This window comes from Mandrillus leucophaeus, unplaced genomic scaffold (genome assembly GCF_000951045.1).
Source record: "Mandrillus leucophaeus isolate KB7577 unplaced genomic scaffold, Mleu.le_1.0 Scaffold1012, whole genome shotgun sequence".
Taxonomy (NCBI): domain Eukaryota; kingdom Metazoa; phylum Chordata; class Mammalia; order Primates; family Cercopithecidae; genus Mandrillus; species Mandrillus leucophaeus.
The window spans coordinates 772975-787788 of record NW_012098233.1 but is presented as its reverse complement, the minus strand read 5'-3'; the positions used below and the strand labels follow the sequence as shown (position 1 = coordinate 787788).

General features: G+C 35.4%; 1 protein-coding gene across 1 annotated transcript in view; it reads right to left on the bottom strand.

Annotated features, from left to right (window-relative positions):
• Nucleotides 1-10699: 10699 nt before the first annotated feature.
• LOC105536562 (pancreatic alpha-amylase-like) overlaps nt 10700-14814 on the bottom strand; it is a 9373-nt gene continuing 5258 nt past the window's right edge. Inside the window, exons 6-10 of the mRNA XM_011975960.1 lie at nt 14756-14814; nt 14562-14661; nt 12482-12600; nt 12246-12371; nt 10700-10923 (exon numbers count right to left, since the gene is read on the bottom strand). Coding sequence (XP_011831350.1) covers nt 10734-10923; nt 12246-12371; nt 12482-12600; nt 14562-14661; nt 14756-14814 — 594 coding nt within the window. The 3' untranslated portion in view covers nt 10700-10733. The remainder of the gene's footprint in view (nt 10924-12245; nt 12372-12481; nt 12601-14561; nt 14662-14755) is intronic.

The window sequence follows — 14814 nt, the reverse complement described above, 5'->3', positions numbered from 1 at the left end:
CTATGCAAAAATAATTATTTTTTGCTGCACTTTATGCAAATAATCAAGCCAAGTGTAAGCCTAAGTTTATTTTGCAAACAACTCAGTCATATCTTTTTTTTAAGAAAACAACTACCATGATTTGTTTTGAACAAAAATGAGGCCTGGAGAGAGAAAAATTTGATTCAAAACTTATCATACACTTGTCATTAAATTCTAATCTCATTAGTTGTTTTTAAGTTTTGCCTATTCTATTAGTCTGTTCTCATGCTCCTAACAAAGACACATCTGACACTTGGTAATTTATTTTAAAAAGGATGTTTAATAGGCTCACAATTTCACATGGTTAGGGAGGCTTCACAATCATGATGGAAGGCAAAATCATGGAAGTAGACAAGAAAGAGGATGAGAACCAAATGAAAGGGGTTTCCTCTTATAATACCATCAGATGTCCTGAGACTTATTCACTACAATGAGACCAGAATGCATAAAACCACCCCCCATGATTCAGTTATCTCCCACAACATCCCTCCCACAACACATGGGAATTATGGGAGCTACAATTCAAGAAGAGACTTGGATGGGGACAAAGTCAAACCATATCACCTACATTTAAAACTAACCCTGCTTTTTCCTGTAAACACACAAGCAATCTGAGTGGAACTCACAATAAAAAAAGGATAAATAGTGTAAAAATCTGGATCAATATTCTAGCTTTGGGCAATTATCCTGCAAATCCTACCAGGTTATGGGAGTATACAGGTACCTATAACACAGAGGTTTCTTTATTTGGGAAAATAAAACCAAGGAAGTAAACTAAAGCCAAGCCTCATGCACCCAGATCTTAGCAGGCATAACTATAGATATGATTCATCTGGGCATGGCTGAAGCCTTGAGATTTTTGAGCTATCATTTCCTAGTCCTTTGTTTCATTTTTCTACGTGTCCTCTAATAAACCATTTTTTTTCTTGCCTAACGTCTATCACGCTACAAATGTTGTTGCAAATGAAACCATGCATGGAAACACATTTCTTCCAAGGATCCTTAGAAAGGTCCAAGGAGGAATCCTAGCTGCTGTTCCCCCACACAATGCCCCTTTCCAGCAGGAAATAGCAAGAAGAATCAACACCCAACCTCACTAACAGCAGTTAGGGTCTCCACTCCTGTGGGGAAAAATGAAAGAGGAGAAAGAAACAAACCAGTCAGACAGGCAGTTAGGGTGGGTCTTCAGTTGAATTCTTTCAAACAAAAGAACAGCCTAAAAAATTCAACTATAGTCATAGATAAGTAAACTTGCATAGGGGGGTTTGAGTAAGACATGCGCACAGCCACACAGATAAGAAAGTCTATACAGGTGACTTGTGCAGACATACTCACAATAAAAAGTTCCATCTCCCATGATATGGTTTGGCTGTGTCCCCACCCTAATCACATCTTTAATTTCAACATGTTGTGGAAGGGACCCAGTGGGAGATAACTGAACCATGGTGGCAGGTCTTTCCCATGCTGTTCTTTTCTCAGGGTAGTTAATAAGTCTCACAAGATCTGATGGTTTTAAAAAGGGGATGTGCCCTGCACAACCTCTTTTCTCCTGTCTGCTGCCATGTGAGACATGACTTTTACCTTCTGCCATAATCGTGAGGCCTTCCCAGCCATGTGGAACTGTAAATCCAATAAACCTCTTTCTTTTGTAAATTTCCCAGCCTTTGGTATGTCTTTATTAGCAGCATGAAAGTGGACTAATTGGGTAAATTGGTACCAGGAGTGGAATGTTGCTAAAATGATACACAAAAATGTGGAAGAGACTTTGGAACCGTGTAAGAGACAGTAGTTGGAACAGTTTGGAGGTCTCAAAAGAATACAGGAAAGCATACCAAAGTTTGGAACTTTCTAGAGACTTGTTAATGGCTTTGAGTAAAAAGATTTCATTTCTTGTTGTTCCTTCCAACAATAGCTAAAAGAAAGAAAAATTTAGAGAAACCCTCTGGTAGGGTTGGTAGAACATCAGTGGCAAGAGGGTGCAACCTGTATCTCTATCTGACCATCTACAAATTCTCAGGGCATCCAATCTGATGATTGACTGTCTGTACAGCAAGCCCAACATCATGTACCCTGCCACCAGGAAGAAAGCCAAGCCAAACACTCAAGACACAAAATGAGACAAACAGGAAAGCAATGGCTGTCCCTGGGCATGAAAGGGTCAATAAACAATGAATACTCAAGAGAAAATTCACCAGAATCACATTCCAAAGAACTAATTCTTATAGTTGTTTTTCTCCTGCATATCTGAATTTGGGAAAGAGAAAACAAGAGTCCTGTATTTGTATTTTTATAGGCAAAATTCCGGGATCTGGTTCAGTAAAAATTTTTACATCAGCTTTGTCAGATCTCAATTCAGCTGCACCCTCTGGAGCAAGTGGGATACCTGCCTGTCCATTCATGGTTGCCTAAGCCACAGAAAAGGAGAAACACTTTTCCTCTTCCCTCCTGGGTTCAGTGTCTGGGACCCTACAAATTAAACTGACCACAGACAAGGAGAAACACTTTTTCTCTTCCCTTCTGGGTTCAGTGTCTGGGACCTTACAAATTAAACTGACCACAGACACGTTAACAAGAAAAAAAATTAATGATGTGCATACACATGGAAATTCACAAAGAAATGTGATGCAAAGAGGCAATTAGAATTCGGGGCGTATATCTTAGATTAGCCCTAGAAAAGAAGTCTAGGGCTGCTTGATGCAGGAAGTAAGTTATGAGAAAGCAGGGGGAAGAAATGTGTTCTAAATAAGGATTGTTTAATAAGCCTTCTTATGCAGATAAGTCATCAGCTATTAAGAGTTGTCTATGGAGTAGTTTTCTCATAAATACGCTAGAGGGAGACACCTTTACATATTGAAATTTATGTCTTGCTTTTAGAAAGGGGAAAGTCAGAGAGCGAATTGCTTTCTGCTCAAAAAAGTTATTATGCCAAAGTGACATATTTTGGAGGGGCATATTTTGGTCCACTTCAGGATATTTTACTGGATGCAATTCTATATTTTAATGTGTTATAGTGATATTCATCATATGATAGGAAAACACTTTATTTCTTCTATCAAGATAGCAGTATCACTAAAATCATTAGTTCCTGGTAGAATATGGAGCTTTGTTTAATTTCATAGCATGCTTGAGTTGTCATTTGACTGGCAATTAAATCAAGGGATAATTCTTTTTTTCCCATCCCCATGATATAAAAATAGTAAGCAGGAAGCAGGTTGTCATAAAAATCAATTATTTCAACATAGGCCAATAGAAGCCTGGAGTGAACTTTGACAAATACAGGTTCATGCAAATCTAAAGCCATTCAAAGGTTGGTAGTCCTTCGTGCTAGTGAGTGAACTATGATGGAGTTTACTTTCATTTAAATTGCAAAGCTGGAGGCTGGGGGAGGAGGGAAGCAAAGTATAAGCACAGTGTACACTAAAACTGAATAAATTAATTCTGTAGTAATATTAACAAAGGGACTGATAATTACTTCCTAGAATTTTCCAGTGATAACATATAACGATCTTGCGTAAATAGAGATATCTTTCATATTCAGAGATGACGTTGCTGGTATGAACATATCAAATCTAATAGGAAAGTCTTGATAGAAAATGGATCCTTCTGTTATTGGATACATTCTAACTTTTCATCATATTTTTCACTAATATTCCATAAATGTGCTTCTCTAGCCTCACTGATTAACTGATCTATTCCCTGTCACTCATTTCATTAATTCCTTTGTGCTTTTATCATGCTTTTTCTTCTTTGGGAATAAATTTCTCTCCTTTCTCTTCCTTACAAATCTCCCTTATCCATCTCGAGACCTTCCTTTATCATTAAGCTTTCCCAGGCCATTTCAGCATGTGTACTATCCCCTTCTGTTGAAACCAAACAACCTATTTCCGTACTTTATTATGCATCGCTTTAATGATTCCTCTGTATTCTTATTAACACATCATATAGTTATATTTTGCCTTGCCAACTATCCTCTGTACTTCAACATGGGTTACATGTTTCTAAGCATCTAAAAGAGTGCTGCAAAAAATAAATATGTGTTTCATTGGTTGATGTGGGTCTTCACTGTAATGTACAGATTTATTTAATCCTTGCTTGAGGTCATAGAGTACACATAAGATATCTGGTCATAATACCTAAGCATAACAAACCTGATGCTAAAGTTTAAGAATTAGACTTTCCTATAAATTTCATGACCTAGAACTAAATTAGAAACAACATTAAAGTTAAGACAGCATTTTGTGTCATCTAGCTTTCAGCTAACAGCACACACAGACTGAATATGGCAAGACTTCAAACAAGAATACATTATTTTCTGCTCCAATTCCAATGCTTTGTGATTTTTTTTTTCTTTGAGTTAGATTTTAGGAGAGTATCAGTACTGTGCTGGCCCAAAGTACTGAGAATAACAGTTACATGTATTTTTATTATTTATTATTTATTTATTTATTTATTTTTTTGAGACTGAGTCTCACTGTTGCCAAGGCTGGAGTGCAGTGGTGCTATCTCGGCTCACTGCAATCTCCCCACCCCATTCAAGCGATTTTCCTGCCTCAGCCTCCCGAGTAGCTGGGACTACAGGCATGCACCACCATGCCCGGTTAATCTTAGTATTTTTAGTAGAGACAGAGTTTTGCCATGTTGGCCAGGCTGGTATTGAACTCCTGACATCAAGTGATCCACCCACCTCGGCTTCCCAATGTGCTGGTATTACAGACATGAACCACCATGCCTGGCCAACAGTCATATCTTTACTGAAGAGATGGTGAAATATGCATTTAGCGAGAACCAGTGGTTAGCATATTATATGTGTTTTCTCATTTAACACAACAAACCGAGAGAGTATATGTTGTTTCCATTTTACAGATGAAAAAGCTAGGTTCAGATAAGTTTTTCAAAAATGTCTACTGAATTGATTGTGAAAAATGATAATTATTCAAAAATATCTTTTAAAATATTAAATAAAAAATAGTGACTTACATTTGGCAAATTTGTAATTATAGGAAAATAATAAATACTACTTTATTGAAATCTAAGTGGTGTTTGTCTTACCTAAGAACTTTTCAACACCCCTGTTTCTGCCTAAAAACAGATTACATGAGTGACCCTGAGCCATACTTCTTTCTTTTATTTTCAGAGTTTATGTTCAATGTTACAGGACAAAATGAGCAAATAGATAATGTATACTGTGCATTTGTCCATCTGTTCAATTTCTTGTGAAAGGTCTTTAAAAGTCTTTTAATATACCACTTTTCCTACTGTTTTCTTGAGTATCATTTTTATTGGCACTCATAAATGATTTTTTTCTAAACCTTTATGATTTCTTACCAAAAAATTGTGAATTGCATCTGTTATGTCTAGATTTTTTTATATCTACCTTTGTGTGTGTGTGTGAGGAAAGTTGCAAGAGCAAATAAAACAGAAGAAAAATTGAGATTCACTTAAACTAGCTCTTAGTAAGACCCTGAAATTTTTTCCAGTCACTTTCAAAATAAAAGAAGGAATTTACTTTGATATATTCATAAAAATCAAGTGTTCTAAAACCCTTGATTAAAATGACTAGAGGTTTTTCTATCTTTTCCAGAAACAATCCCATCTTTCTAAAATGGAAAGTGGTCTCTTTAAAGATCTGGCTTATTGAAAATCAGTGTCATTTTGGAAGCTATCATATTGATCTAGCATTTAGGTGCACTTTTTAATAAGCTGATTGATAGTAATGATACTAATTATCATAATTATGAGCTCACTTTGGACAGGTACTGAGCTAATGCCCCAACCATTCTCTGTGGTTAGTCACACTCTATGATTGTAAAGTTTGTTGGTTCAGTTTGACTTATAAATGAAGGTCTAAGTATACATAGTAATGATTTTCAACACAAAGAGTTATTTTCCCTTCTAAGAATAGAGAAATAACTCAGTAATTTCACAGGCAGAATTAGATCTGTAGATAAAATGAAATATCTAAAGGATGAAACTGTTATCACAATTTGGTTTTACAAAGTTCTAAGAACATAGTAAAAATGAATTTCAAATTTATTATATTCAGATGAATGTGGCATCATTTTCCCAATACCATATTAAGAATTCTTCATTGACTTAGTAGGAGTATAGCTCACCAAATAATTTACTGCTGTTATGGTTTACAAATCCTGAAAACACAATGGGTTATTATCAAAGTACTTGACTTCCCCATGATTTTTACGACCTGAGAAATCAGGGTAAACCAGAAGTTAATTACATTTTGAAAGAAATAGGAAAAAAATGAGAGAAACATCTCTATTCCAGGGCTACATCTTCATTAAAAATATTCTCCTTTTCAAAAATAGATACATTTTTCTCTTATTTGTCTCTTTTATTATTATCTCAATTCATTTTACAAATAACTATTGATCTCTTCATAAGACATTCTGGATAATGTCCTGAGACTAAGGATTCAATAAAGAACAAACAGATATTTCCTACAGTACTATGCTGAGTGCTAAGAAGTACAGAGAGTGCTAACAATAATCAGGGGACTTGACCTAATACTGAATAAATATTCATGCAGGATCAGCATTTGAATTAATGTTTGAATGATGAACAGGAGTCAATTAGGAGAAGAAGTAAGAAAATGACATTCCAAGAGAAGAATGTTTCTTGCACTGAAATTAAAGGACTAAAAAGATCTTGTTGAGTTGCAGTAACTAAAAGATTATCATGGTTAGAGATCAGAAATTAGAAAGGAGAATTGAGTGAGTTAGGACTTCAAGTACAGGGTAACAAGTCTTGTTAAAAATTTTGGCTTTTTATCCTAAGGTAAGCGGTAGTGGTCTTCTGATTTGAAAAGATCACTCGGATTCCATGGTAGATAATGGAATGGTTGGAGAAAGGACTGAAGTGGATGCTGATGCTGCAGTCAACCCCTCAATAATCAGCATAACTGCATGTAAGCTATTCTAAAAGTTAAAATTTCAACTAATAGACATGCTTAATGTTTTATTCTCTAAGAAAAGCTCTGTAACCTCTTGCACAAAAAAAAAAAAAAAAAAAAAACCTTGCAGGAAAGCTGATATCCCATTATAAAACCCCTTTCAAATATCCTTTTTGAAACTTGAAAGCTTATGTCACTAATGTTTATCTTTTCACTCCTGCTGGGGGTAAAGATATATGTTTACCACTACCTGTTTACCAAGGGCACTCTCCTCTACTCCTCTGCTAACCACTGAAAATTCTTAAAGTGGTTCTCTGGTTACTCTCTTATAAAAATGAAAGAATGTAATTCTGACATATGAAGAAACTAATATGACGTGGTCCCAGTTCCTGGCTTGTGATTACATTCTTTGCTTACATTCTGCAATGCATTTGTTATAAACAATAAAGCCTGGCTTTAAATTAAGAGTCAGTAGTCTTTTTACCATACTGCTGGAGGGGAAATAGGAGATTTTGGTCATTTAAGAAAAGGATTACTAGATAGTAGAAGTAGAAAGAGAAAAGAACCCTGTAACCCCAGAACTTTGGGAGGTCGAGGAGGGCAGATCACGAGGTCAGGAGATCGAGACCATTCTGGCGAACACGGTGAAACCCCACGTCTACTAAAATACAAAAAAAATTATCCAGGCGTGGTGGCGGGCGCCTTTAGTCCCAGCTTCTCGGGAGGCTGAGGCAGGAGAATGGCGTGAACCTGGGAGGCGGAGCTTGCAGTAAGCCAAGATTGGCCACTGCACTCCAGCCTGGGCGACAGAGCGAGACTCTTTCTCAAAAAAAAATAAAAATAAAACTAAAAAAAGAAAGAGAAAAGAACACAGTGAAGAAATAGTTAGAAGGCAACAATCTAAAGTATTCAGTGCTTGATTTTTCCTGGGAAATGTAAGAGAAGAGGGTTTCAAACGTTAGCCCCAAATTTCTGAACTGCAGGACTGAATAAATGGTAATACTAGTTCCTGAGTTTGGGAGTACTTATAAAAACAGGAGCCAACCATGCTAAGAACTGAGTTAAGAGCATTCCAAAAAAGTGGAAAAACACAAAGAGTCCACAACAGAAAATAAAAATACAGGGCATATTCAATAAAATGATGAAAGACCAGAATACCTAAGGCTATGGGATTGTCAAGGGAAAAGAATAGAACTGAGGCTGGAGAGCTAGGTTCATATCTGATAAGGTGTGGTTTTGTAGGCTACCATGAGTAGTTAGAATTATTCTGAATACAATAAAAATTTAACAGTTTTAAGCACTAACATTTTAGTTGGATTTAAATTGTATGAATATAATGTTGTGGTCTTTAGTAAAATGAAGGGAGAGAGTAAAATAATGGATATAGGAGACCAGTTGTAGGGTCGTTTTGGAATGCAAGGAAGAGACCATTGTGACCCGGATAGAGGGATGACAGAGGATACAAAAGAAGTGCAATAAATCAAGAGATATTTTGAAGATACAATTAATAGTTCATGCTAAGGTTTATATGAAGAGATAATGTTGTTGAGCTAAAGAGAGAGAAGTCAGAAAATCTCCTAGGTTTCTAAGCAGTAAGAAAATAATGTAGTAAAAGGTTTATGCAAGGAAAAAAGTGAAGGCTCCACTTTGAATATGTTAATTGTAAGATGTCTGTGGAACATGGAAATGGTGATAACAAGCATCTGATGGAAATATGAGGCTGAAGTGCAAATTCTGAATTGAAGATACCTAGGTATTCACCGAAAATATTTCATTAAAATTCATGGAAATGAATTAAATCACCTAGAGAAGAGAAGATAGAGAAAGATGATAAATAGATAAAAGTTAGGACTTAGATGGAACAGAATAAGATGACCCAGTTAAAAAAAAAAAAAAAACGAACAAACAAACAAACAAACAAAAAACTTGCAAAAGAGCAATCAGTGAGACAGAAGGAAACCAGGAGAGTAGAATACCACGAACAAAGGAAGATAGAAAGAGAAAATGACCCACCATCTTGAATATTGGTGTGAAATGGTTTAAGGTGAGGATAGAGAAGAATATTGGACTGGTAACATAAATGTCATTCATGATGTTGATAAGAGCATATTGAATGAAGTAATAATGGTGGAAACTGGACAGTAGAGAGATGCACAATGACGGAGGCTAGGATGTGGAGACAGTGTGATAAAAGGAGATATTTAATTAGGAGAGGGAGCAAGAAAATGAGCAAATAAATATACCCAGAAGAATATCTGAGGGCGGTCATTGATGTTTTTAGTTGGAAGACTGTACTATATGTAATCTAGGATGACTAATGCAGAAGAAAGGGAAAGACTGCTAAATCAAAAGAGGGAGGATAATCCAAAGTCCTCCAAAAGATAAAAATGGAATGGTATCATTAACATAAGCAGAGAAAATGGCCTTTCTTAGAATGAGGTGTACTTTCTTCATTATAATAGGAGAAAAAGAGGAAAATGCTAGGGGAAAATGCAGGACAAGCTCTCCAAGTGGCCTTGGATCAACCCAGTTTTTCCCCTTCTCTCACTTGTGCTTCTCAAGAATAGCTGCAGAATGAGCTGGGAATGCAACATCCTGAGATAAGGCTCAGACTCTCTTACTGTGTCTCTTAGAACAGCTTTTCTTTGTGTGTTTTAGCCCAGTGATCATGTGATGCCTGGGTTATAAAATACAGGGCAAGCTTCATTCAAGGGTTCCTCAGCTGTGGTACAAATAGGGCATGTGCAAATGAGACTTCACCACCCTGGGCAAACTGTGTGAGTCTTGGGAGGCTGGCTCCTCATGAACCCCAGGCTGCTGTGTCCCTTGATGCCTATCTGGAAGCAATAAACCTGCTTCATGCAACTTTTTGTGTGTATGTTCTAAATCACTGGACTCATTCAAGTAGTAGAAACTGCAGCCCAAGATACAGTGAGCCAAAATGGTACCAATGCATAGTGAATCTGCTTTGTGGCAGGAACACTTTATAGGTGAAAAGAATAGACAGTTTGCGAGTTGTGGCCTCTATGCTCTCATTTAAGTGTAAACAAAACAACTGAGAGTTATAAGGAAACCTAGATGAGAGCCCTAATGAATTCCATATTTAAAGTCAAGATGAAGAAGAATGAATAGGTAGAGAATTGGGAAGAAAACCCAGACTACAAGGTGTCGTGAAAACCCTAAGTAAATATCCATATTGCAGAATAAGAAAAAGAACAAAAAGTCATAAACACCAAGTCTAAGCAGTGAGAAAAAAAATGAAAAAGAAGAAAGAATATAAAGTAGGAGAAGATTCCAGCGAGCTCAATAGAATTAAGAACTGTAGATTGTATAATTTAGGTTTCTTCTATTGTTTAATGTTATTAACATGAAAAGTATTTGCATATTATAAAAACCATACAACCGGGCTAATTTTGCATGGGAATCAACATTAAACCAGCAATTCCTAACTAACTGATAAAAGCACTCTTTGGAAGAATTACAGAATGACAGAAATTAAACGTACACAGCTGGATAAGTGATGCTAATGACAACAAACATATTGGTTAAGATGCTTTTCTTAGTTCATACGTTAAATAGGTTAAAGTGAGTCCTCTAAAGCATAACGATGTGCTGACTTTAATTATCTTATAATTATTTAATAATTAAGTGGGATTTTCATACTGTTGATCTTTTTCTGAATTTTTCAAGTTGACTACTAATTAGAGTTTTGACTAAAAATTAATAAAATATAAATATTACTGTATATGTAAGAAAAGAAACACACTTGGCTATTGTTTTGAGGATATGCATTTAATTTTAAATTTTATAATTTAGATTCAACATGAATTGCAATAAATGGATCTTCAGCAGAGTTACTAATAGAAAATTGAGCTTTGCCATCATTAGAAACGTAGATTTTAATGCCTGTGCAATTGCCATCAATTTTATCTCCAGAAATGACATCACAGTATGTGCCAGCAGGAAGACCAGTTTGCAAAGTTAAAGAAAATGACCTGGAAAATAAAATTTAAGATTGAACTTCAATACATTGAAAAACAGGAATACTGACTAACATAAATAAACAGCATAACTTTATGTTGTAGAATCCTAAGCAGTCAAGGTCTCACTAAGAAGAAAATCCATATGTCTCTCTAATAGTTGTAAATAGCTTTCTCAGGACCAAAAGTCACCTTACAGCAAACAGAGCAAGTTCATGGCCATGTGGTGAAAACATTACCAAAAAATCAAAGTTGAAGAATATCAGTGAAGATTGGCAGGAACAGTCACACTTTGATAAAAGTGCCACCTTAGTAAAATCAAATTTGTTCTCAACTGAACTTAATACCAACTACTTTTAATAATTTCAAGGGTATTATTTTTTTAACCTCCTTTTTTCCCCACGAGGATAAAAAGAATTTGGGGTGTACATACAAACAATCTAGCATTTCTATGAAGAAGTGATTTTTTGAAATATAAAGCTTTTTCACAAAATTTTTTTTTGACTTTTCATCCACAAAAGAAAGAAATTAAAGAACTAGACATGGGCTTTTTTGGCAGGAAAGAGATCGACTTGATTTATATATTTATGTATTTATTTTTCATCAGTGAAATATAATTTATACTAGAATGAGCTAAGTATGAGTATCAGTTGGCCTTGGACAGGGACAATTCAACTGTTTGCAAGGAAGTCTTCTGAGCTATATGTTAGGGAATCATTTATACCACAGGCAAAGGACATAAAAATCACAGATGAAAGGCCAATAATGAGAAGTTTCAGAACTAAAACTCAAATCTCCTGAAGCAAGTCATTAACCACAAGATACATATTATTTATACATACACTTTAAAAATGTTGTTTGTCACAAGGAGAAAGAGAAGTGAAGAAAGTATACCAAAACACTAGGTAGAGCAATCATTGAGGAAAAGAGTTAGAAATAAAGATACTGTAATACTGAGGCAGCATTTTTTCATGATTAAAAAAGCAGGACTACAAAACACGTTCTTTTAATGATTTCACAATCCTTATATTAATTACTTTGTGTATTTTGTGGCATGTGTAGGTGAGCATATGCATGTTAATTCTATGTATGTATAAGATACTGCAAGGGTACACAGAAAGGACTCTGCTTACAACAGAAAGCCCTTTTGAAAAGAGGAGAATGAAGGAGTAAGAACCATCATCCTTTAACTTCTGCCCATTTTTGATCTCTATTGTCTTCTTGCTCCACTGACTAAATGATTTTTCAAATATGATAAAAGTAAATGAACAGAAAAGAAAAGAATGAACCAAGAACATACTGATACAAAATATTATTTTTAATTGATATTTACTTACCAGTCATCATTGTTGAAAACAATGAATCCTTTGTTTCCTCTTCCAAAAGCCACTTGGTTGCTCCCATTATCATACCAGTTTGTAAAAGGCTCACCATCCACTACATTGCGGAAAGCAACCATGTTCCTACAAACACAGTAACATAAAAAAGTTGATATTCTTAAACTTCAACTGTTTTAAATAAAATGCTAAAGAAAGTTTCCTATTAGAGGACATGTCAAAATAAATATTCTCACCTTATTTGGCGCCATCGATGTTCACAGACCCAGTCATTGCCACAAGTAGTGTCTGGATTAATAGTAACTTCTTTAGTTACTCCATTATTATTTGGTGGCCCAACCCAGTCATTAACATCCTTAATTGGGGGGGAAAAGCCAAATTTTAACATATATGTATTTACCTTTTCCTTCTCCTTTACACCAACCCAACCTATCCTGTTATTTGTGTCTCTGTAGTCAGTGACTTGATCTAGAATCCAATGCCTTCATTAATTTTTATAGCCCTTTACTGGGTCTTCGTCATCTCTCTATTCTCTGATTCTCTTTTATCATATTTCAAACAAAGGTAACAAATTTTTGTCCTATGCTTTTCATTCCAAGGACCCGCAAAGGCTTCTTTGCTCTGTCACCCAGGCTGGAGTACAGCGGCATAGTCATAGCTCACTGCAGCCTTGATCTTCCAGGCTCAAGCGATCCTCCCATCTCACCTCCCAAGTAGCTAAAACTGTTGGTGTGCACCAACAGTCTAATTTTTTTTTTCTTTTTTTTTTTTTTTAAACGAGGTCTTGCTAGCTTGCCCAGATTTGTCTTGAACTCCTCAGATCAGGTGATCTTCTCGCCTGGTCTCACAAAGTCCTGGGATTACAGCTGTGAGCCACTGCACCTGGCCTGCAAGGGCTTCATAACATCACTGTAAGCCATGCAATGTCATTGAAATGGGCAGGGCATTAGTACCAGAAACACTAAGATTAAAACACGGGCTCTATTACTAGTAGCTAAGAAAATTTAATCAATATATATAATTCACTGTGTCTCAGTTTTGTCATTTGTAAAATGGGAATATTGTTTATCTTTGCTCTAAAAATTAGGTAGTGTATCTCAAAATGCCTTGAACGTGACATGTGCTAAATAAATCTTAAAGTCCTTCATGCTTCTTTTCAGATAAATGTACAAAACAATACATCTGAACATTTTTTATTAATTAACCACATTTTCAATATTATGTTTTTCTGATTGACACTTTAAAAAATATTAATTAAAAAAAAAAAAACAGAGTAACCCTAGGAAGGTTTTCAGTGTTGACCTTAGAATCATGTCATATGGTGAAAAGTGAACAATACTAAGAGTTTTTAGCATGCAGCAGTCCTGGCAAAGTGGAAACGTTATAGTAATAGGAAAAATAAAAATACTCTCTGACTCCTAACGTCAGAAATAAGACCAATTAGTAGAAATTATAAGAAGTCGGCTCGATATAAAAGTACACCTTCTAAATATTAAAGCTGTTTAACAATAGAATCAGTTGCTGTACAAAGCAGCGGACTTCTCAAACTGAAAGGAATCTAAAAGAAGCTAGCTAGATATCAGTGTGACTCATAGGAAGGAGGAATTTCTGCTTTAGACATGAAGTCTCTGATGCTGTTTCTGAACCCTTTAGTTTAAAAGAAACTCTTCTACTAGCTTTCCAAATATCTTTACACTCTTATTACTCTGTTCCTTTTTGAAACTACTCATCAGATTAATGTCTTCACCACATTCCCAAAAGGTTTTCTCATTCTTACCTTTCCTGGAATGCTCTATACATTTCTGTTCTTTAGTACATATAATTTCCTTCCTCTTATAGGACACTTTGCCTGTTTAACTTAGCTCAACTGACTCATTTCTTTGTATTCCATATAACTTTTTAAAAATACTTAACAAACACGTTGTTCTCACTACGGGCAGATGATGTTTTAAGTTCTCTACAAGTGTTGGCATATATAATCTTGCTATCAACCCTGAGGTAGATACTTATTAGAAATATGTATTTCACTCCCTGTGTCTAGCTCTTATTTTTAAGTGTCTTTTTTTTTTTCTTTTTCCTGTTGGCTAGGGGGATGTTTGTCATATCTCTGAAACAGCTTGTATACTCTTTTTCAATGAGGAATATAAATTTTACTCCTTTAATATAACCTGCCTAAAATCAGAGCCCTGTGTCAGGTTTACCCATAATTAAATATTTGTTGAATAAATACATAATTAATAGTTGTCATATTAAGTTAGAACAAGATTGCCTCCTTTTTCTTGAGAGAGGGATATTTTGAACAACTCCAAAACTTACCTTTCCATTTTGAAAATTTCTTGGCCAACGGTAGCTTGACATTACTCGTGTAAATCCATAAGGATGAGCAAGCATAAATCCAACTGCCATTTTATACAGCCTGAAAGTTACATAATTATATTATCATAGAATATCAGAACATTCTTACCATCATTAAAAGATGTGTTAAAAAAATAGAGAACTTTGTTTTCTACCTGGCGTCCCAGAAGGTAAGAATAGAGGCTCCTCCAGCCCCATGTCCTCGTTGATTGTC